We start from the raw sequence: 24598 nt of genomic DNA, 5'->3' as shown, positions 1-24598 counted from the left end.
AAAACCACATTGATGATTAAAAGTTTGCAGTGCTAACCTGGAAATTCAGAAGCTTATTTTATGGTTTTAGACAGAATTCTTGAGCAACATAAGGGGTCCATATTGAGACAAGTGTTATTTAATAACTCCATTAATGATATAAACAAAGGGACTGAGGGCACTCTAGCAAAAGTGCAGATGACACCAAGCTGGGTGAGGGTGCGATGCCATCCAGAGGGAGCTGGACAAGCTCAAGAAGTGGGCCCATGGGAATTGAGTGAGATTTAAGAATACCAAGTGCAAGGTGCTGCATCAGGGTTAGGGCAACTCCTGGTATCAGCACAGGCTAGGGGATGAACGGATGGAGAACAGCCCTGGGGAGAAGGACTTTGGGGAGCTGGACATGACCCAGCAATGTGCATCTGCAGCCCAGAAAGCAAAACGTGACCTGGGCTGCATCCAGAGCAGTGTGACCAGGAAAGTAAGGAAGGGATTCTGTCCATCTGCTCTGCTCTGATGAGACCCCCTTCTGTAGTGCTGCATCCAGCTCTGGGGTCCCAGCACAGGAAGGAAATGGAACTGTTGGAGCGAGTCCAGAGGAGGCCACCAAGACAATTAGAGGGATGGAGCAGCTCTCCTAGAAAAAAATGGCTGATAGTGGGGTTGGTTTAGAAGAGAAATCTTGATCTAGGGTCATCTAATTGCAGCATTCCAGTATCTGAAGGGAATCCACAAGAAAACTGGAGAGGGACTATTTACAAGGGCATGTCGTGACAGGACAAGGGGGAATGAATTCAAACGAAAAGAGAGTAGGTTTAGATTAAATACACGAGAAGGAAAATTTTTACTGTGAAGGTGGCAAGGCACTGGCACAAGTTGCCCAGGAAAGCTGTGGGTGCCACATCCCGGGTACTGCTCAAGGCCGGGCTGGATGGGGCTCTGAGCAACCCGGTCCTACTGCAGGATGTCCCTGCCCTTGGTAAGGGGCTTGGAACCAGATGATCCTTAAGATCCCTTTCAACCCAAACTATTCTGTGATTTGGTGATTCTTTGTGATTCAGTGGCCTCCAATCTGGTTATAAAATAGCATTTCCTGACCTCACAAGGGCATTTGGACTAACTACACTGCGGCATTCCCACGCAACGGTGACGGAGGCAAGACCCACAAGCAGCAAAGCTTTAATTCCCATGCTGAGAAGCATTTAAGCCTTCCAGTCTCTGAGACCTTCTTGTGAATGAGCACAGCGACCCGAGCAGCCGGCGAACACCCACACCCCGCACCGCGGCCCAAGGCCTCAGCCCCCGCCCGCCATTGCGGCCCGCGGGCGCCCCCGGGTGCCGCTGGGCGGGAGCGGCGGGGGGCGGGGGCAGCGGCGGCGCCGCTTCCGGCCTCCATTTTACGCGGCGGCAGCGGCCGGAGGCCGAGGTGGAGCTGTTGTCGGAGGGGTTTGGTTCGAACGGGCGTGTTCCGGGTGCCGCGTTGTTTCTTCTTCTTCCTTGGGCGTGGTGGACGAGGTTGTGATCTCCTGTGGCTGCGGTTGCCGGAGTGCCAGCGCGGAGATGGGGTCCCCCAGCTCCCCCGGGAAGTTCGCCCCCGGCCGCTGAACCCGCCCGGAGCCCCCAGGAGGTTCGCGGGTCGTGTCCCCGGGGAGGAGGAGGAGAGCGGGCAGGGCCGGCCGGCCCCGCGGGCAGCATGGACCAGAGCGTGGTGGAGCACCCAGTGACCCTCATCATCAAGGCCCCCAACCAGAAATACACCGACCAGACCATCAGCTGCTTTCTGGAGTGGACTGTGGGCAAGCTGAAGTCCCACCTCTCCAAGGTGTACCCCAGTAAGCCGGTGAGTTGTTGGCCAAGCCCTTTTCCCTCGCCTTGTCGCTGAGGCTGGCGCTGCGGCGACTTGGGGACAGGCGGTCAAGACTTCCTTTAAGCCTTGTTAAATAAACAAACACGAGCCCTGCTGCCGGAGAGTGACCGGCGTGAAGGCGATGGCCGGCCCTCTGCTTTCAGGGAAGTTGGCAGTGAAACAAATATGAAGCTGCTCTTTTACATCGTGTGACAAGATCGCAGTGTAGCATCCTGAAAGGCGATATCGCTAAAGATGCTTACTAATGCTTCACTTATCTTTTATTTGGGAACTGAGATTTAGGTATCTCAGTTAACTGAATTTGAGACTGATTTTTGTAAATCTAAGTGCACTGGCTAAGAGTTCTGTCTGTCCTAAAGTACAAGTGATATACTTAGGGTTAACACGATCTGGGGAATTCCCTGAGGTGTGGAGCAGATGGGTATTTATTCATAAAATTCTTTGAAATTACGTAGTTGAACAACCTCCAAAATTATTTCCTCTTTGAAAAGCCATTTTTCTTGAGATTGTGCTGAAAATTCTGCTGCCAGGTGTTATACAAACTTGTATGACAGCTGTGACCGTATTTTGAAACTTAATACCTATAGCTTTTTTTGTTTCTGAGGGAAATAAGATTTATATCTGAATCCCTTTTAAATTGTAATGTGGCAGTTAAAAGGAGCTATGAAAACCGCATAGGCAGTAGGTGATAATACTGTATATGTGTAGAATGGCAGTCGTGCAGAATGGTATATTTAAAAATTTGGGAAGTGTATGAGAACTACAGCAGCATGTGGGGCCTATAACCAGGCTTTAGAACACACCAGAAGAAGGTGGCATTTATATTTTAAATTGTTTTTCACCTAGTTCAGTAGGGGAATTACTGTTATTGTTATTTTTTTTTTTGAAATAGAAAAGTAAAATGGTTGCTTTGTCTCAAAAAAGGTTTCTGCCTTTTGGAGAAAGATTAAGAAAAGCAGCCAACAGCTTGGTCTGTGTCACTGGTACATTGACATCTGTTAAACAGTTGTGAGAGTTTGTGAATATAGTTATTGCTGTGGGTAATTCTCTGCTGAAAGAGCCTATCTGCTGTGGAAAACAAAAATACCACTCCAGCTGATTGCTACTTTGTCCTCCTCCCTAGAATTTCCTCCAGTGACGTGTTTGTGAAACACTAGTTTTCTTACTCATCCTATGAATGATCCTGCTAAATTCAGCTCCAGAAAGGAAAGAACCAAAATGAACAAGAGGTTTTCGTGTTGCACTGTAGGCCTTAAACAGCAGTATGGTATTAAATTTCAGTTTCCTGAAACATCTTTCTTCTGTTGAAAATACATTCCTCAACACGCCTCTTAGTATTACATGATTAGTTCAGCATACCGACGTTTGTTCTGGTTTAAAGAATGGGGAGTTTCTTTAATGAGAACTATCTCAGTAATTCCAATTTAATTTGGATTTACTGCACTTGCAGTTTAAGTAATAATTGAACACAGTATTTTTATTTCATGGGACCTTTCAAATTAAAGTAATAACATGGGAGAGGAGAAAGGTGTTTAATAGGATGGCTCCTATGTATAGTAAAATCAAAAAGTATATTTTTGGCTTGATATATTTTGAATGCTACTCCTTTTTTCAAATGTAAGTCCTTTTGCTTTTAGGAGCTCCCCTCCCCCTCACCTTTTTTTTTCCCTTTTAAACCAGATCAGTGTTAAAAGCTTGATTTCTCTGTTCCCTCAATATATAGGTCCTGGAAATAATTTCTATTACAATTCTATTTTAAGGTGGTGGGAATACATCAGAACACAGAGACTCTACAGGCCTTGGAGTGTTCTTGAAGGCTGTAAAACAGAAGTCACTTGCTGTCACTGCTGTACACAGTATTTCAAGTTTACTGTGTGCCTTGAACCTCATTCTAGGATGTGCATCTGTAAATTAATCAGGAAATTATGATAACTGGAAGTGTCCTAATTAAATATAGAATTTATTAAGAGTATTTAGAAAGTGAGGTGATTAGAATAGTCAAATGAGAAATTAGGTCTTGAGACAGTGTTGTTTGGGATTTTTTCCAGATTCATTTGTGTAAATTGCTTGCCTAAATACATACAAATTTCAAACACAGGCAATTTTAGATTGGTTTTGTTGTTATCTAAGTTGATACACTTTGCAAAGTAAGTACTTGAATAAGCTAAATAGGTTCAGATGAGTGTTAAATTATGTTTGTGAGTCTTAACTAAGATTCACATTTGTCAATACTTTTGCTCCCTGACTGGACTCGTTTTCGCAGCTGGAGTACTGCAGTTACAATGTCCCTAAATGAAATACTTATGTAGAATAACACAAGGCTCTTGTAAAATCAGCCTGGGTGTCTCATCTGGCAGACCCTACCTTCAGTGCATTAACTGCTGCATTGATTACACCCATAAACAGTAATTTAAAACTGCTGTTTCTCATTTCCCACAGTACCTGTCATCTAGCATTTGCCTACAGTTCTAACTAGATATGGTTGTCTGGATTTTTGTTAGCTATGGAAGAATGGGAGAGAGGCTTAGTGAACTAAAATAATACCTGTCTGGTAGCTGCAACTGAATAGCTCAGAGATCACCTGTGTTCCTACAGAACATTGCTACACTGTCTTAGGTTTGGTGTTTGGTAACGCGCTGGGCATAGCTAGTTTGGACTAAGCATTGCAAAAGAACTCTTGCATGAAAAATGGAGAAAAAAATTCCAAACCAGTAGCTCTGGAGTTCTTAGTTTTGAATACATACATTTTGGATTTTGGCATGTCTCGCGTCTCACTCTAGGTTCTGGAATAATTTTTTCTCATACCATGTGCTTTCTTCTGAAAATGGGGCTGCTCTAATTTTGTGGTTTGAGGTGTTTTTCCATCACAGTTCAGTGTTTCAGCTAGCAGTGAGTGTCCTGTTCTTGAAGCAGGAAATGGGGTAGTGAAATTTCCTCTGGCAGAGGATGAGTTGAATGCCTTTTCCATCACTTTGGCATATATGTGAGCTACTATGTTTCCACATTTATTACTCTTCTTCCATCTGCATTAAAAAAAAAAAAACAACAAAACTTTTTCAGAACTGCAGACTTTCAGCCTGAGAATTGCAGGTGATAATGCTTTAGTTCTCAGACAGTTGTTTATTTTATGAAGGGAGGAGTATGGGGTTTAAGCCCTCATCTTCCCCATTAAAGTATTCAACATATGTTTGACCTTTTCATTTGTGGTTTTGTAGGGAGTTTAAATGCATTACTGAAGGCTGTGTAGTCAGCTTTGAGGGGCTGTTTTAATCTTGCCATTTTCACCTCTGTATAATACTCATATTTAAAAGTAACTTGTATCTTGTTTGAGAAGATGCTTTAATTAGAGGGGATGAAAGAGGGGCTGGTTCATGAGGTACTGAAGAGAACAATTGAAAGTGACCATGTAGAAAGCCCCATTAGAATGAGACAGGCAAAACAACAGTCTAGTGCTATGCTGGATAATGATTTAAAGATTTGGAGTTTGAGGGGTTTTTGCTTTTGGGATTTCCTTGTTTTAAGTGCTTATCTGTTCTTAATAATCTCCAGATAATCTGTCTCAGATTCAGACACTAGGATTCTTAAAATTTTTCTTTTGATTGCACTGGTCAGTCTAAAGCAACAAGTCTCCAATTTACAGGAAATTAAAGTTTTCTTTAATCTTGTTGCTTAAATTCTGATTTTTCAGTCCTTTCCCAAACACAGAATGCAAGCTTGCATTCTGCTGGTAGCCTGTTTGTGCTTGAAGCAAGAAACAAAATGGTATACCTCAAAAGAAGTTACTGACATGAGTCAGGCTTTTGTTTTGTTGTTTTAAATGTAAATAGAAATAGTACAGCATTGTTGTTGAATGTATTGAAGTATTTTATCAATTTGAGCTGCAAATAACTAGTTCCCTGTGTTGGGAGATGTAAAAATACTGTCCAAGGCCACTAATTAAAAATAAAGAAAAGTGCAGAACTGTAGAGAAAATTACTCTTAAATAGAAGTGATAAACAGTTCTTCACAGGTTATTTTTTAAAGAAAGTTGTACTTAATCATGAATGGCTAGTATGGCTTTGGGAAAATAGTTAAAGCTTCAGATTTACTGAGTACTTATTAGCATTATTTGCTTTGTGTATCTCTGTTTTGTTCTAATGATATGACCATTTTTTTTCCAGGTTAAAAAAAAAAACCCAAATAGTTTCGTAACATTTATGTCTTCTGCTAAATTATTTGAGATCTGTAGAAGGCTATTGCAAGAAAAAAATAAGTCAAAACAACTTCTGTGAAAGCTTTTCCTAATCACAGACATCTGGGGCTCAGCTATTTGTCTTCGTATTAGCGTGAATGAGACTGCAGAGTGGGTAGCAGATGGCTGGGATAGGAAGAGGAGAGGTGTAAGGCTTGGTGTTTGTATGATGGGGAAATTCTTCAAATAGTTCATACTGATAATGCATGTTTGTTCCACTGCTGTTAGGCTGGATTTCTTTGTTTAGCATTTGTTTGTTTTTCTTTATTTTGTTTGAACAAGTATGCTCCTTGTTTTAGCATAATGGACATCTTACTGTAGATAGGCACCTAAAATAGTTTCCTTTAAAATAATTCTGTTCTTATTTCTATTGTGTGGGATAGTCCAAAGTTATTAAAATATGAACAGTATATCATTTGTTGAAAAAAATAAATAAAATCTTTGTTTACAATACTAGATTGTTTACAATACTAGATTGTTTTAAACTGTGAAACTGTAAGAATAGGAAAAAAGCTTACCCAGGTTGGAAGGCTACCTTACGAAAAAGAACTTAGGCTGATTCTTGCTTTTTAATGCTTTCCTTCTTGTTTTTTGTAATGATATTATTTGTGGTTTTGTGTCCTTTTGTTTTTTTTCTGCAGGGGGTTTGAGGGTGGGGGCAAAGACTAATAACAGAAAGTCCTTGTTGAAAAAGACTAAAATGTGTGCTCTTCTGTGTATTTTAATTGGCATTCCATTTTTCTAATTTTCTTTGCCCCAGCCATTTCTCCATCTATATTTTCAAAAGGTGACTGGGATCAGGAGCAGGTTAAAGGACAAATCACTAAAAGACAGGAGTTTTTGAATGTACTTGAAAGTTTTCTTGACAAGCATTTACCCTTAAGTGTTGTTAATTGTTATGGCGTTCTTGCTGAGTGCTTAATAGCATAATTCTTTTTCAGAAGTAATTTGGACTTGTGGAGTTGGACTTGTGAAGCCTCTGAAGTGTTTTTAAGTCTGTTGGTGATTTGACTTAATATTTGCATATGAGAAAATTCCTTTTATCTCCAGCTATATACCTGTGCAGCAGGAAAAAAACTAAATTCCTTTCTTTGTCCCCATCTCCTAGTCTACAAAGGATCAGAGACTGGTGTATTCTGGCAGACTGCTTCCTGATCATCTGCAGCTGAAAGATGTTCTCAGAAAAGTAAGCTTTATATCAAAACCATACAATATTTGATCAAATCCTGTTTTTGGGAAATAGAAATTTCAATTTGTGTCATTTAACTTAAAATTTTCATTGTTGTATTGAGAGATGTAACCATATAGTGTTGCTGTGTTCTGGAAAATGTATTGTCAAGTCTGCCTTGTGTGTAGTATTATCATACTTGTGGATTGAGGAGGCATGTTTCCAGTTGGTGGGAAAGCAAGTAGGCTATGCTAAATCCCAAGCAAGTGATATGTTGTATCATAGAATCATGGAATGATTTGTGTTGGAAGGGACCTTATAGATCTTCTAGTTACAACCCTCCTGCTTTGGTTAGGGGCACCTCCCATTAGACCACATTGCTTAGAGCTCCAACCTGGCCTTGACTTTTTTGGACGGTTATCACTGTAACGTAAATGGAATTTTACAGCATATCTGTGTTGATTTGGGACATCATTTAAATTCTCAAAGAGGTTTAAATCCAGAATTTATGTCAAAAATGGCATTTGCATAAACAGATAAAGAGTAATATATTAATTAATGAGAACCAAGAATTCTCAATTCCTGAATAATTTCCCAGGAAGGCTGTTGGTTTTTTTGGTTTTGATTTGGCAGCTGTTAACCATTCCCGATGATGTTTGAAACTTTGTTGGTTCTTACTCTTTTAATTTCATACTTTTTAAAAAATGCTGTTGGTTCCTATTGGAACAAATAATTCTGTTAGTCTAATTTTGGGTTCTTCAGTCAACATTTAGATCCCAATTCTAAATATGTGTGACATCTCATGCAGGTGGTCTTGGAATACATGCCCTTGGTTTTCAAACTGGCTCAAATAGCTTGTATTAATGATACCAAGTAATAAGGACATAACTACATTAGGGAAGTCTTAAAAATGCATGGAACAAGATATTTAGAGTAGATTATATTTGTTTCAATTTTGATGGTGACAGGAAACATGATGCATTATATTGAGTTGTCTAAATTCTTTGTAAGCAGCTCAGAATGAATCAATAGCTTTCTTTGGGGAAAGGCCTTAGGTCCTTGTACAGTTTTTAATTCTACGAAATGGATGAACTCCATGACATACTACATGGCTGTTGGTAAGGATAGTTTTCTGTAATGTATTGAGGTAAAAATTAATCTACAGGCTGCAAGAGTGTGTGGGTCACATTCTAGGACTTCTTGTGGAGGAAAGTCTCCAAATATGGATGGTGCTTTAGTGAAAGTGGGCACCTGAACGTCATTATTTAGATTGAGAAACAGATGCAGAGGAGTCTTGAGTATTGCTTCAGCAGACTATAACACTTTATAAACTTTATTCTGAAACAGATTTTATTAAATGGGGTTAAACTTCTTTCCAAAGAAGATGTTTGCAGTTTACTATGTATAGGTTTACTAGAAAACTGAAGCTGGAGTGTGGCAAACTAGTGTATGCACTGTGCCACTTAAATGTTCAGGGAAATGGTTACGAAACTTATCTCAAAGCTTAGTTTTGCTTGCTAGGTACAAAATGATTAATTTCACTTGGCCTGCTTGCCGCACACTGACTTTAGAAAACAAAATTTCAAATTTTGTTTATGTGCTAGAGGAGAAACTTCATAAGTAATGTCTTCCTTCATCATCAGGGGCTGTGCTTGACTTAAGAGCATTGGCATAATGCTTAAATGTCAATAATGGCAGTTATAGGCCTTGGGTGTAGTTAAAGAAATTCAGTGAATTTGAAAACATATCAGTCTTAAGCACAGAGTTAGAAGTTTGTGCTGGAAGAAGAGTTTTTGTGCTAAAGCTTTTGAGAGCTTTTGGAAAAATATGATTAAACTTAAATTCAGCCTCATTCTCTGCCAAAATCTTCCTACTGGATTATCTATAAATTCCTAATATCTGAAGACTTACTGAATTGCTGAGTTTAGCTTTGTGATACTTGCTCCTTGGTACTGACCAGTTTTTTCACCAACACAAAATGCCTCAAGGCTGGAAGTTGTGACACTCTTCTAGCACAGTGGTGTCCAACACATTACATATGAATAGAAGTATGTTACAATAAACTGCCACATTTAATAAAGCTGTATGCTGCAGGCTTACCAGTCGTATGTCTAGTTTTCCTTGCCTTTCCCAGGGGCATAAATTCTTATCTAGGAAGAGGGTGATTCATTAGGTTAAAGGCTTCTGATGTGGCCAAAGTGCTGATCACCTGTGTTCAGTGCTTTCTGATCCTTGCTCTCACTGACTGGTAAGAAGTTATGCTTAATGTAGCAGTGAGACTGTGTTGGGGTTAGGGGCCAGTTCATGGGAAGGAGTTTAAATGGCTGAGTGTGCTTTGGCTATGCTAGCAGTAATGCATAGTGGTCTATAAAAGCATTTATCTATTTTTCTCTATTCTTAAAGATTGAAGCCATAAAAATAGGTAAATGGCTGTTATAGCATGTTTATATATAGTTTAAAAAAACCCCTCCAAATGCAGATTTTCTGAATGTCATCTCATTAAAAATGGCAGCTTGCCTGCACCATGCTGATTTCAGAAGAGATAGAGAGGTGTTTTTGTTGCTCCTCATGTTTAAAATTTAGTTACTGAGGAAGCTGCAGTGTGCAGTTTAAATATGCAGCCATAGCTGTTGTGTTGCTATGGCCATGTAAGGGAGTGTTTTAATTTGGTACAGTGAAATAGCTTCAGATTGAAGTTATGGCCTTCAGATTTGGGGTGAGCATGTTCCAGCAGAATTGGCATGGCCTTGCTACATGGCTTCAAGTTGGGGCATGTGTTTGCTTCCTCATTTTCAAATATTTGGGAATACTCAAGCCCCACCGAGCACTTTGAATAGCATTTCATGAGCATGGAATATCTGCAGGGGCTCTTCAGTTGCATGTCAGGCTTTAGCCAAGCTTGGCTCAAGCCTAACATGCAGTGGCTGGTGCATTGTTTCTGTCTTGGTCTGCTTGTGGAATTCCAGTGCTTACATTTTTCATGTACCCTGATGTCTCTGTTCAACAACACTCTTCATAGACTTCAGTGCAAATGTAAGCATTCCTAATTTTAGGTAAACTTAGCCCTGTAAAAGTTGTGAGATTTTTCCAAAATAAAAGTTAAAGCTTGTGATACACTTCCTCATGCTTTACCTGGGGTTCTTCCATTGGTTCTGCTGTACTACGGTTTTAGGGAAAACTGAGGTAAAGTCAATGTTCCATATGTTATTGTGGACAGCTTCTAAGAAGACATTTGTTGCAAAGCAGTAGGATTCTCTTGTGCTGGACTCAAGTGTTGCTCTATGTTCTCTTTTTTATAATGTTTCTTTAGTGCTTACAACTTTGAATTTTTAAAGACTTTTTTTTTTTTACTTGCAAGTTTCTCCAATATTGTTGCTTTAGCTCTTTGATTTCTTTAATTTTTAGCAAGATGAATATCATATGGTTCACCTGGTGTGTACATCTCGGACACCCCCAAGTTCTCCAAAACCCAGCACCAGTAGAGAAGGCCACGGAGCGTCAACCTCCAGCAGTAGCTCAGTGAGTTTTTTCATACACAGGACATGAATTCCTTCTATGCTAAGAAAACTTGCCTTTACCTTCTCTTTTAACTTTTTATATTAGTCTGTAAAATGGTGTGTTGAAAGTAGAGCATGCTATATGAATTTGTACAATTAGACTTGATTATTTAAGGATGTAATTTTATTTAAACAAAGGTGGCTTTTTTCCAGATTGTAGTAGTTATGTCTATTAGATGATAAAGCACTACTTTTTCTAAGCCACTCTTTCTTTTTAACACTGTGTTGCAAAGTATGCTTTCCTTTCTCTCCATATCTCTGTATCTTTGGCAGAAATTGCAGAGTGTATTCCCAATTTTAGAAAAACTAAGTTGAGATTTGTTTTGTGAAAATTTGAGAGACCAGTCAAAATATTGCTGTTGTCATGAGATACAGGTGGAACTTGGCCAGGTTTTTGTTTGACAGGAGTTGGCCAGTATTCATGTATGAACTTGGAACTAGTCATAGCTTCTGTAAGGCAGTCAAAAGTAGCAAGTGTTCTTAACACTTTTATTAGTTAAATTGTTTACAAAACGTGTTTGCTTATGGTGTTTTAAGCCTTCCCCTCCTCACACCCTCCGAAAATGATGGTGGTCTTTGGTTGTATTGTGTTTTAAAAGCAGTTACGATTTCTGTTGAGAACTTGGTAGTTCTTTTTTTTTTTTTCCAGAATTGACAGTATCACTAAGCAACCCTTGAAGGTTAGTCAGAAAGGGATATATACAGTACCAGTGTGGGTGTGTTTCATCTGAGGTATGTGGATTGTCAGCATATGGGAAATGCCCTTTGATACTGTCTGCCTTCATTCTGCTGTTGATATGGCCGGTGTCAGGCTGCTGTGTGACAGTCAGAAACATGAGCAGTTTAAGCAATGGTAGAGAGGGGACTGTGGCTACAACATCTTTTCAAAGGCTTTATTTATATTTCTGTTCACAGGCAGGACACAGGGGGCCTGCTTGGCAAGTGTTTATTGCTGTGTACATCAGTCATCAGTGTTGTATTTGAATGACTGTATTAATGACTGCTTAAAGCAGGCAGTTTGCAAAGTGATAAGTTCATAGTACTTTGGAGGAAACAGCCTGAACCTAAAACTTGAATGGCCTTTGTCTTTCTATTTGTTTTTTTTTATTCCTCCCCACCCTTACTGTCTAGTGGTAAATTTTTCTTGTGTTTTTTGTGGTATAGATGTCTTAAGTAATTGCACCTCCTCACTTCCTGAGTTGTCAAAGTTAAAGAGGGTTTTTTACTAAGTAAATACTGCAGTAATTCTTAGCAAGAGGATTTGGGGATTTATTACAACTGAAATAATGCATCTCAATGGCCCCATTGTAATCTTGTTACGGTGGCAGTTTAAAAGCCAGGGATCAGAGGTCTGACACTAGTTTCAGCTGTGTTCCTTGGAGCCTGAGTAGTTCCTGGTTGTTTCCCTATTCCCCTTGATAGCCCCCTTCCAGTGATGAGCGCAGCAATTTGGATTGGGCAGCTGGCACAGTGAAGAGGGTGAACGGTAGAAGGGGTAACTAAAGATAAGGGTAGAGGAATGGTGTTTTAAGCCACTGTCTCTGAAGACAGTCATATCCTGAAGTTGCAGTTACTTCTGTTAACAATAGCCACTAGAGTTTTTGTTCCTGCTAAATTTCAATTAAATTTTAGTTTGCTTCAGCTTTTTGAAATTATGATTCCCAGTGACTTGTGGTTTTCTCTGGAAACTATCAAGTGTTGAGTCTTTCTGAAAAATTCTTTTTTTTCCCCCCTCTTGCACCTGAGTGCAATTTTGAATTTCTGTTTTTACTAAGGCTTGGCAGAACCAGTAAAACCACAGAAGACTTACCCAGTGTTTACACTCTTAGTAAAACTTGTGACAAAACATTAAAGCAAGTAGTTTTTTTTAAAGACACGGTGGTAAATCTTATAACTGTGCCAAAGATCCACAACCTTGATTTTATTTATTTTTAAGAATTTAGACCGTTCTGGATCAACTGCTGCCTCACCCACAAACCAAGAAGCTTCTACATCTTTGAACACTAGTGCAGATGGAGTGAGGCATCGTAATCTTCCGCAAGCACACAGCAATCCCATGCCAAGCCACCAGTTCCCTTATTTAATGCAAGGGTAAGTCAGACTGAAGCAATCCTCACTCTTTGATATTCTTTACAGTGCTTTAAATGTTCAGTTGCAATTAAGTTTCTTTCATAGTCTGGAAAACCATTTGGCTAGTTCACCTGGAAGCGTAAGTCGCATTAGAAAAGTTTTCATATGAAAATTAGTGGTTTTAGCCCGGAGTCAGTCAAAGAGGAAGTGCTCTTGGTGCTCCCCTTCAGGCTGTTTTTGATCTTTTGCTTTATGCTTCCTGCCCTCAATTTTCTTGGACAAGTGCAGCTTTAATATGTGTTGTGGATGTAGTTAGTAATGTAACTGATAGAATTATTACTTCTGGTAGTCTTTTCTGTCCTTTATTTTAGCAATCAGCACTAAATTCTTAGCAGAATATGATGGTTTCTAGTTTTGTACACATAAGAGATGTAATTCTTCATTTCTCCATATTTGATTCAACTGTAGAAATGATATGCAGGTATTTTGAGTACATGTAGTGCTTGTGTATGTACAACAGAATGTTTAAGGATTTTCATGTATACCAGTGAAAGGTAACCAAATCTAGAACAGGTCTGTTACTGCATAACTATTAAAATTCTGTTCTTTTTTTTTTTTTTTTTTTTTTTTTTTTTTTGTGCTTAAAAAGCAGCTTTAGGAATTTTAAGCCATGTGACCTTAGCAGCTGCTTAAACATGTTTTTGTTGTCAGTAGTAGTAGCTTCTTCCAAGGGGAAAACAGGAGGATGGTGTGTTCTGAGATGATAGCTGTCATTTCTTCAGGGAGCACTTTCTGACAAGGTGTTCTCCCAGTACTGTATAGATTCTAGAAACCTGTTTTGGAGAATGTGGAAACAAAAACTCCTGAAATGTGAATGTGCTAACAGTAACATTGCTTCTGTTGCTGGAAAGAAAACAGATGCCAAGAGCTGTTAAAACTTAGTAAAGTTTCAGTTTAATTTACATGCTCTCATTGGAGTTGACTTAGACTTTACATTCTTGCTAGTTTTGATCTTGAATTTGTTAATATATTTTTTTATTATTATTATCTGAAATGTACTATCTCCTGGCAAGAGTGGGTGGAGACTTATGTTATTCTGACTGAATGCATCTTCACAGACTTGGTCATGCTTGCCCTTCTGACAAAGCTAGGTGACACCAGGTTGACTATCAAGAATGCTGTTGGTATAATGTAAATTAATTCCAGAAGCAATTATTATGTGTCGTGTGAATGACTAATCTGTAAGAAGCTCTAACATTTTTCTATTTAGCTTTTCACATAGTCATATTCTGAGTGAGTTTTTGTCAGGTGTGGTGAACTGAATAGGCTGTGGACTTCAAAAAAGCAGCAGAACCATTATTTAGTCTTTGAGCTGAATTAATTTGTGTCAGTTTGGGAGACATTGCTGTCTTGGAAAGAAGGAGTAACTTACATGAAAAATACTAAGTGTGCGACTTGCTATGTCTAGCATGTAGTGTGGATTGAGAGGAGTGGATTTGTGGACTGAAAGAAGTGCTGAGAACCTGGCATGGCTGTACATATTTCAGGGTTTCAGTCCTACTTGGACTATTTCTAGCTTGATTACCTGGAATAGGGTCCTGCTTGTGTTTGTGGTGCATTGGCAGTACACCCACATATTTCAATTTTGTGTAATCCAGAAGGAATCCAGATGGTGTTCCAAGAGCATTCTGTGGTGCAAACAGAACTGTAGTAAGAGCAAGTTACTGGAGGTTGCTAGGAGTGCATTCCTAATCTGAACAGAAATGCCAAAATAAACGAACTCTAAATAATCCTAGGCTTTTTTTTTTTTTTTTTAAATATTTTAATGGAATGCTGTCAGAACTTGAAGTAGGTCTTTGTGGACTGTTGGGTATTGGCTCTGTTCAACTTGAAATAATCTTTGCCCAGTGCCTGCTGGAGTCTGCTTGCTTCTTTAAGAACCCTTTTTAATGCTTCAGTAGTCTTTTCAGATTCATCTGCTTTTGCTTTTAGGCACTGCTGCTTGAATTCCAGCAGTAAGAAATGCCCTCTCTTTTTTTTAGCTGTCACTTAAACATCATTTGGGGCAGTGGGGTCTAGCTTTAATGTAATTTATGTGCAGATCAAGACTTGTTAGGAAAATGAAGATTCATAGCTGAAACTGGTGTTACTTTGTTGATTTTTATTTTATTTTTATGACCAAACAATTTTTCTTCTCGCTCTTCTTGCATGATGAAATATAGGCACTACTGATAGGGAAAGATCACCAGGTGTTTGAAATTTATGTAAGAGTCAGTTTAATTGGGTATTTTGTAATACTTGATTGACTTGTACAAATAAGTAGTGTGGATGTTAGATGATTAAATTATGGTTTTGATGTTTTTTCAGCTCCTGGCTTAAAGCTGCAGTTTGAGAGTTGAAAATCCTTTGGGAAAATAGCATTTAGTTTAGATTGTTGAAGTATTACAGGGAAAAAATTAAAACCTTCTATTGCTTTTAAGCTTTTGTAAATGCTGTTTTTAAGAATTCCAAACTTGAGGTAGGACTGGGGAAATAGTTTGTGTATGTACCAAGTGATTCTTTAGCTGTGGGGAGCAAGCACAGCATTGTCTGCTCCTTTGGACTTTGTTGGGGATCAGGGACTATGCTGCAGAAGTACAAACAGAACACATGGGACAGGGTTCACATTTCAGACTGGGGAGCACTTGGAAGCAGTAAACAGACAAGAGACATCAAGGCAGTGAAATCATTTGTCAAGTGTGGGTGGCCCATCTAGTGAAATGCTTTTGTGTTGTGCACACAGCGATGTTTGAAAGCAAACAACAAAATGACATACTGACAGCATGCAGTATATTCTAGCCCATAAATACATTGCTGCATCAGTCACCTTTGCTCTGTATTTTCTTTTAAGTAGCAGGTATCATAGCAGACGATACTGAAATGCCGCCTGAAGTTGATATTCCAGGCTTTTAAGTCTGAATAAAAATTCTTGTTTTTTCACTCGGGGTGAGCAGTATCTTTGTGATAACCTTACCTTCAAATTCAGTGCTGGTTAGTTCATTTGGGTGTCTTCCATAGACCAAAAGAAGGAGTTTTGTGCTGTTCAGCCATCCTGAGGAGCACTGTGTTTCTTTTCAGAATATTCTGAAGCTACCTCTACTGTTAAAACTGTTTTCTGGTTTATCTAACTGTTCTTTTGTTGTCTGCTCTGTTCTCCAGCCTTGGAATGCCTATACAGATCCTGTTTGCTTCTTTGTTCTTACACTGTTGCTGCCATTCTTTTGATATACTCTGCTTCCTACCTCTTTCTCCTCCTTTTGGAAAAAGATGAGGAGAAAGTATTGTGCTACTTTACTTTTTCCTTGAACAGCAAGCTGCCTTGCTTTGCTGAGAAGATCCTCTTCTTTGTGGAGGTTCTTCTCACTGAAATACATTGTTACAGTGTGAAGAGTTGTTTCTGAATTTCATAAACTTAACATCGTGGCAGCTGTAATAGCTGCATAATTGACAACATCTGCCTCCGTTTGATATTTGATGAGCAAAGAAAATACTGCTGTACTAGTTAGTATTCTAAGCCAGAAGCCAGTTGTAAGCCAGTCTACTTTTGATCAATTAATGGATCCAAGTCTTGAAAAATTAAGTCTTTCTTCTCAAAAAGTCATGTCTTCTAGAAAAGCTATTGGGGTAAAAAAAATTAGAAACCACCACAATATTTGAATGTGAAAGAAATCATGTGAAAGAAAAGAGCATGACATAACTGAACTTCTGTGGTTTGTCTTGTTTGACTGGCTACTTAATCTTTCATTAAGCTTTAAGACATCAAGAAAGCAGCTTTCAAAAGAGTTTGAAAGAAAGGCGAGGCTCAAATCTAGTAATATTTCTAAAAGATGTATCTGTGAGAGCAAGCTGTTAGCCTAAGGCCTCTCAACTTTTTTTGAGGGCAACATAGCAGTTACAAGGAAGAACCCTAAAATCTGTATGTGAGAAAAGGAAGTGGCAAATTGCTTCAGAACTCACCTAGGCAAGTTGAGTAGTACAGGCTTTTGCTGACTGAGGTCGAAGTGAGTAATCCTGCTTGTTCAAAACCCCATCTGATATTCTACCTGCTTGAAATTGAGACACTGCTCAGTGATTTGTCTCAGCACAGTACTTAATGACACTCATGTAGAATATTTAAATCATCTTTACATTCTAAGGTCAAATATTTTGTGAATTTTGGAGGAGTCTTACCTTTCCAAGTGCATGCCAGTTCCAGGGATAGAAAAACACTTTCTTATAGCTTGCAACTGTAAAACTGTAAATCACAATTAATGTTTTTCAACAGTAGCTCTATGGCATTGCTTATATTAATTATGCATAAATAAATAGCAGGGCTGCTAGTTACCCTTTCAATATTTGAAGTAAACCTTGAATAATGCCTGTGACTATCTCAGTTTGTGTTTGGTGTCAGGAAAGCACTTTTTCCCTTTTTTTTTTTTTCCCCCTAAACTGTTGTCAAAACAGGTTATGGCTAAATGTGAACATAACAGTTTTAGCAGAGGTCATGGAGTTGCATGGCAGGTTCTTGTCCAGAATTACAATGCAATACTTATTCATGTGTAACATGGATTTAATGTATTCCTCCCATCTTTCTTTCTGGGCATGCCGTGTATATCTGAATGCCTGGTAGACTAATGAAATCTCTTGGTGATATCTTTGCAGGGAGTGCCTTACTTAGGGAACAGGTGTAGTCTGCAGTACAATTACAGCAGTCTCAGCTTTTGCTACCTGCAGTCTGAATAAACTTTTCTTCATGCTTTATACTCTCATGCTGTCCTGAAAGATGTCCTGGTTTACTGCAGTTCACTACATCAAAATTTTTTGGGAAAGAGTTGGAAATCTTGCCAAAACATGCTATATGCTCTAGGAGGTAAGAGAGGATAAGAAGTCTAATAGCAGACAAAACCAAACAAAACTTATGTACAGGAGCTTTATCTCTCTTGCATGTGAATCAGAATCACGTATGCTCAAAATATTGAAGCGGGGGAAGTAAGTCCTTTACAGTGCTCTTAGTTGCAATCTTCAGAGGCTGTATCTGAAAGATTAGTTTGTTGTCTTTGCTTATGTTATTTCTTCAGGTCTCTCATCACAGTGATATTTCAGGTGTTGCTTCTAAAAGAAAGATATAGAAGATAGTAAATTTTTCCTTTAGACCTTTAAGGATGCCCTCTGAATTTGAAAGGAATTGTATGAAAGAATTTCTGCAGTTAGCACAGTCTTGAAAAATTTCCAACATTTGTCCCAGAGATGCAGCTAGTGACATACTAAGTACAAAACCAAATATTCTTTCTATGGAAATAACTTTGCTTATTCATTTCTTCTATGAAAATGTAGTGCTTTTTTAGAATGGGTTGGATGATCTCACTGTATGTTATTTCAGTGTGTTATTTTAGGGGAACAAATGAGAGGAGAAATGCTACTTTAACTGTTTTTTAATACTAGCACGCTTTTTAAATGTCATAATTCAGAGCTGAATATTTTTCTTTAAATCGTTCTCTAGCAACATAGGCAACCAGTTTCCAGGCCAAGGTGCTCCTGCTGGATTTTCTATGTATCCTGCATTCAGTCCCTTACAGATGATATGGTGGCAACAGATGTATGTACGTCAGTACTACATGCAATAGTAAGTCTGCATTATCTTAGTACTGAGCTACACTAGTGAAAAGAATATATTAAATGTTTTTTTCAGGATCAAAATGTCAGTGTTTATTTTATCTAGCTCTGTTTTATACTAAGTTTTGTCCAGCAAATTATGAAATCTAGTCTTGCATTAGAATTAAATTAATGCCTTAGTAAATAAAACTCTAAGGGAAAATGCAGTTTGTTTTGATGTGTATTACATCTGGGACTGTAGCAAAGAAGACAGGCTTAGTAATTATGGTGCATGTTTTTTGACAAACCAGGTTTATGTTTAAATTTTTAGCCAAGCTGCTGTTTCAGCCCAAGTGACTTCCAGCACTGAGCCAGCAAGATCTGCAGTTGCCCAGGCTGCAAATTCAGCACACGCTCCTGCAAATGAGCCTGCAGCAGTGCCAAATGTAGCCGTCCAGGAAAACAGGCCTGTAAACCAAAATGTTCAGATGAATGCACAGGGTGGCCCAGTAGTGAATGAAGAGGACTTCAACCGGGACTGGCTGGACTGGATGTACACGTTCTCTAGAGCAGCAATTCTTCTGAGCATTGTATACTTCTATTCTTCTTTCAGTCGGTTTGTCATGGTAATGGGAGCCATGCTGCTGGTTTATTTGTGAGTACAACAGTTGAGTATAGCTGCAAATCTGAGATGTGGAGTATGGTGCTAATGTTTATTCCATTTAAAATAAAAAATTATCCACATGCAAAAATTTACACACTGCTCCTTTATGGTAGGATGTGTTTGTTAAGAAAACGAATTTAAACAAGTAGAAAAAGTGTGAAGAAAGTAATTCTCAAAATGTTTTTACACTGAGTTGGATACCTCTTATACCTGAAACACAATGTTCTTGCATATTGATGATATTAATTGATCAGTATTGTTCATATGTAGCATTTTGGAATGAAAATTCAGAAAGCAGAGGTGTGAGGGGACGAAGCTCATTAGGTCAGGCATGTTCTTGCATAAACTTATTGCTTGGATATGAAATTGCAGAGCAAAGCTCATATGTATTTCTAAAATAACGTATAGGGGTGTGTGCAGTAAGTTTTCTTAGGCAGAGTTAAGGTAATGGTACTATAATAGTGGGATACTAGATCTGGTAGAAATACAGAGGTGTAAAATTTTAACTACACGTCATAAAGACCTAAGCACATTCTGTGTTTAGTTGAGAAACACCAGTACTGTTGTCATCGCCTCTTTTTGCATATGAAGTTCTTATTGATGTAAATAGAAATGGAAAACAGAAGTAATGCTTGGTATTTTGGACTGATTTCATTCACCAAGAGTTTCCTTACATTGTAGTCTCAGTCCTAACTAGGACTGTTCTTTCATACAGGTAAAGTAATTGAAATCAGAATATAGATGCTTGGAAACGTAGGAGAGGCTTATTTTATTTACAGTGGTGACGTGGTTCAAGCATTAGATGAAATTTAAATTGCTTTTTTCCACAGCAAATTAAATTTAAACTAAGAAAATTAAGGCTGGCTTTGAAAACTTAACTTCAGTGCTTAAAAATGGGGAGGAGACCCATAGTCTACATATTTAATCACCTAATTGTGGTGCAGTATTTGTCTTCTGGAACTGAGGGCTGCGAACAGCAAGACCTTAATGCAGACATTGAAGAATAGCCATTCAGTCTAGAAGGATGAATTACAGAAAAATAGATGTAACCTCATTCATTTGAAAATACTTACAGAATTTGCTGCAGTAGTTAGCTGTAGAGGAAAAATCTTTTTGTTCCTTTCAAAAGAGAGGTTTTCAACTGTTCCGCTTTCTTACATAGACACCAAGCTGGATGGTTTCCCTTTAGGCAAGAGGGAGGCCAACAACAGGCAGCCAATAATGCAGAAGTGAACCGTGATGGGCAGCATGCAAATAATCCTGATCTTGAAGAGATGGTGAGTAAGGGCAGTCTTTTGAGACTCCTATGTTTTATATTGTAAAGTGTGCTGGACAGAAAGCCAGCTTTTGTGGAATGGAGTTGGTTTAACCAGAAGGCTTTCAGCATTGTCCTCAGGTTGTGCCTGCTGCTTAAATTCTGTATTTCTCCAGTCTGACAGTTACTGATTGTCTCTACTTCAATCACAGACTTTCTTCATGCTAGTTACTTCAGAAGGTTGTTCTGAGAGAAGTCACTTAATGTAGGAAGATACTGCTGGTTACCTTATGTCAGAATTCTGAAAAGAAGCAGTTGAATTGCTTCAATTTCTGTTTTTAAAGGAGCGACTTATGGATGATGGGATTGATGAAGACAACGGAGAAGATGCAGGTGAAGATGGCAATACAGAGCAGCAGCCTGGATTCATGGCTTCTGCTTGGTCCTTTATCACAACCTTCTTCACATCACTGATCCCTGAAGGGCCTCCACAGGTTGGCAATTAAAGTGGAAAAGAAACTGTGTCAGGCAGCCTCAGTAGCCATACGTAGAAGTGGAGCAGATTCTAGAGAGTGTTCTAAATACAGTGCAATTTCTGAAAGTTTATAATGTTATCTTTTTGATCATGGTGTACAAAAATGTGGTGGTTTTTTTTTTCTTTTGGCTTTCTCATGCATTGAATATTTTAAGCACAAGTGGACTACTAAATGCTTTCTTAAAGATTCTTCTTTTTCTGAAGAATAAAATGTAAAGATATTGGTCTTCCATGTTTTGTTTTAATTTCAAATGTGTCTTACTCTGAGGCAAAGAGCTTGTATGTAATCTGCACCATTATCTCTTTAAAGAGCTGTTAAAAGTATGAACGTTGACAGACCTTTCCAAATGCTCTCTACCTGAATAATGAATCTTGTGTTCGATGCAGGGTATGAATTCTCACATGGGATTTGGAACTTATATAATTCCTGAGAGAATGCGGTTAACACAAGGGTTACTTGTTAACGGCATGTTGTCTTCATGTCAGAATGTAGTAAGCTTCTTCATTTTAAAAGCTGCGAGCTTTTTCTTGAGACTGTACTGACATTCATTACAGTTGGAGGTATTTGACAGCTCTTCAAAGACAGTTGGCTGCGATGGGATAAAACTTAAATGTTTGATACATACAGTACTTTTTAAGGAGAATGTAGCTGTGCTGGGGCAAAACATGTACATTAGGTTTTTTAATAAAAACTTATGGTAACTCTTTTGGATGTTTATATGCATATTTGAATGCAAATGGCTAAATTGTGCCTCCTTAAGGATGAGGATATGATTAATTTGAGAGTGTAATAAAGTTATCATGGTGGCATTACTGACATTGACCAAAGTGATGTGTTTGTAGCAGCGTCTATACAGTTATGAGTATGCTCTCAACAGCAGACTATCTATATTCTTTAACTTCATTAACCTAATTAAAACTGAGAAAATGGTACATGAGAGAGTAGTAGCAGAGTGCTATGTCAGGGTTTTGGTTGCTTTCCTTAATCATAGTCATGAAGGTACATTTAGTTTTGTTCTTAATTCTGAAGTTATTGTGTGCTCTCTAACTTAAAAATGTCTGCAGAGTTTCTGTTACACTACCACCAAAGTAAAGCCTGCTTGACCTCAAGTACAGGGCAAACCTCTTGAATATTCTGAATTAGTGATAAATTGGGTTTGATTTTTCACTTGCTTTTGTTAAACTGCTATGCAGCAAAGTTTTAAACCCAAAGAAAACCTTTTAAGTTTCCCAAGTTTGTCAGAGGAGAAGTAGAAATTTAAGACTTAAAAGTATCAGTTATGTTATTTGCTGTATAGGTAGCAATGATGAATAAGTCATTTTTAATTATGATGTTTTCTTCCTATTTGTACTACAGAAAGCTGCTCTAGTTTAGGTTCTTTACTAGATGTACATAAAATGGGTAGACCTTGTCCATGAAAAGTTACCTTTTTTTTAGTTTGGCAGATGCATATAACTTGACTAATAATTTAAGATATGCTACAAAAACTTATGTTTTTAAATGAGTGTCACAAGTGTCTTGTATGTAATAGGCCTTACTTCTGGAATACATTGAAGAAGTTTCATCTGTTTGACATGTGTGTTCTCCCTTTCACTTCTACCAAAGTTTTTCTTGTTCTTTCTTTTTGTCCTTGTGTTAGCATACCTGTTAGCTGTGCAGTTATGACCTAACACTATCCAGCTATCAGCAGCCATTTTTTGCTTCTTAAAAATGTTATGCAGGTTGGTTTGTTTTCCATGCTGTAGGAAGCAGTTGGTGGCAGCTCTCTGCTGTTAGCAGACTAAATTAAAAAAGCTGCTCATATGCTGTTACCCATGGTTTGGTTAAAAGGTGTAGAATTGCCACTGCGGATTTGTATTTAGACAAGGATAAATGTGATGGGTTTCACAGGGCTGAAATAGTGAAATGAGAGATTCTGGTAGTTGGTTGGATGTTGAGGGAGATCTTCTGCGAGCTTTAACCAGAACACAGAGCTGAAGTGATGCATCACAGAGACCACACTTCCATGAGATCATTAAATCTCCCAGCTTCCACAACTTGCCAAGATACAAGCAAGGAAAAGAAAAAATATGGTTACTGAGGAAAGTGACTGAGAAATAACAATGAGATAGGGAGCATTACCAAAGAGTTGGAGGCAGGAGAAAGCTACTGGCAGAAGCAAAAATAAGATTGTGATAATGAGTAAATAAAGTAAGTATTGAAAAGCAGATTGAGGTAAGAAAGGTACAGCTTTTAGGAAAGGAAAGAACGTGGTGAAAATTAGATAAGCTTGTTGTTGCATGTTTTTCTGAGCAATTTGCAAACAGAATTGAAGAGCATATGAATTACAACAGTTGATGATGGGAGAGAAATTAGAACCCTAGGAAAATTGTTGCTTTTTCTTAGTGTGTCCTTGTAGAAACTGTTCAATAGCATAAATCAAGACAAAGCACAATTATGTAGTACGTGGTTCTGGGCAAAACTAGATGTAGAACTGTATTAAATCTGTGGCACAAAATGTATCAAACGGAATGCGGATTAAAGCACCATAGGATGTGCCTCAGTTGACCTGTAAATCAGGTACTTTAACAACTTTGCGTATAGAAAAAGTGATTGAAATTGATTCTTTCCTTTACTTTGCAGGAAGACCTGAAATGACAGATGCATTTAGATTCCTCTAAATGTAAATTAACAACAAATCTGTGGCATTATGTGCAATACCTTCATGGTCTGTTAATGTAAGAGACTTGTATCAGAAACAGACACAAGTGAAGCACATTCCCTCCATAATACTTCTGCTGTGAAGACACAGATGAGCAGTGCTGATGGAGGAGGTGAAAAGACCAACACGCAGCTACTCCTTAGCGTGATTTCTTAATACTGTATTGATGCATTGTTCATAGGGGTCTTAGGATGAGGGAAGAGATGAGAAAGTTGTCTCCATGTTCAGAAGGCTTGGTTTATTATTTTATGATATATATTATGTTAAAAGCTATACTAAAAGAATAGAAGAAAAGATTTCATCAGGAGGCTTAGCTAAGAATAGAAAAGGAATGAATAACAAAGGCCTGTGTCTGACTGAGACAGTCTGGATATGTGATTGGCCATTTAATTAGAAACAACCAGATGAGACCAATCACAGATCCACCTGTTGCATTCCACAGCAGCAGATAAGAATTGTTTGCATTTTGTTCTTGAAGCCTCTCAACTTCTCAAGAGGGAAAAATCCTAAAGAAAGGATTTATCCATACATACATGTGCATTGACTTCTAAAGCCCAGCTTACATTGACTTTAGCAGTGCCACTGTTGGCTTAACAAGTTGTCATAGTTTAACCCCAGTGGGCAACTGTACTATGCAGCTGCTTGTTTCCTTTCCCCTTTCTTCCCTCCCTCAGGGAATGGAGAGGAAAATCAGGAAAAAAAGTAAAACTCTTAGAGTGAGATAAGATCAGTCTAATAATTGAGAAAAATTGAAATACAATGGTAATACTATTAATTGAGGTAAAAAGGGTACAGAGAAAACTCAAGAAAAATGAGGCACAATACAGTTGCTCACCACCTGCTGATGAATCCCCAGCCTCTCCCTGAGCTGTACATGGCACCATTTGGGATGGCTTCCCCCAGTTTATACCCGGGCATGATGTTCTATGCTTGAAATATTAATTTGACCAGTTCAGGTTA

General features: G+C 38.5%; 1 protein-coding gene across 2 annotated transcripts; it reads left to right on the top strand.

The window, feature by feature from the left end:
- Positions 1–1343: 1343 nt before the first annotated feature.
- HERPUD2 (HERPUD family member 2) lies at positions 1344–21753 on the top strand. 2 transcript variants are annotated; one of them, XM_018920691.3, is made up of 8 exons: positions 1344–1819; positions 7186–7263; positions 10651–10764; positions 12739–12893; positions 18391–18513; positions 18814–19137; positions 20336–20423; positions 20746–21753. In XM_018920691.3, exons 1-8 carry the CDS (start codon positions 1673–1675, stop codon positions 20905–20907), a joined length of 1191 nt encoding a protein of 396 aa, XP_018776236.1. In that variant the 5' UTR covers positions 1344–1672; the 3' UTR covers positions 20908–21753. The 2 variants fall into 2 exon arrangements, with proteins under 2 accessions (XP_018776236.1, XP_009094153.1); XM_009095905.4 differs by having other exon boundaries at positions 20309–20423.
- Positions 21754–24598: the final 2845 nt, after the last annotated feature.

This window comes from Serinus canaria, chromosome 2, assembly GCF_022539315.1.
Source record: "Serinus canaria isolate serCan28SL12 chromosome 2, serCan2020, whole genome shotgun sequence".
NCBI lineage: Eukaryota > Metazoa > Chordata > Aves > Passeriformes > Fringillidae > Serinus > Serinus canaria.
The sequence above is the reverse complement of the archived record's forward strand: the minus strand, read 5'-3'. Positions and strand labels throughout refer to the sequence as shown.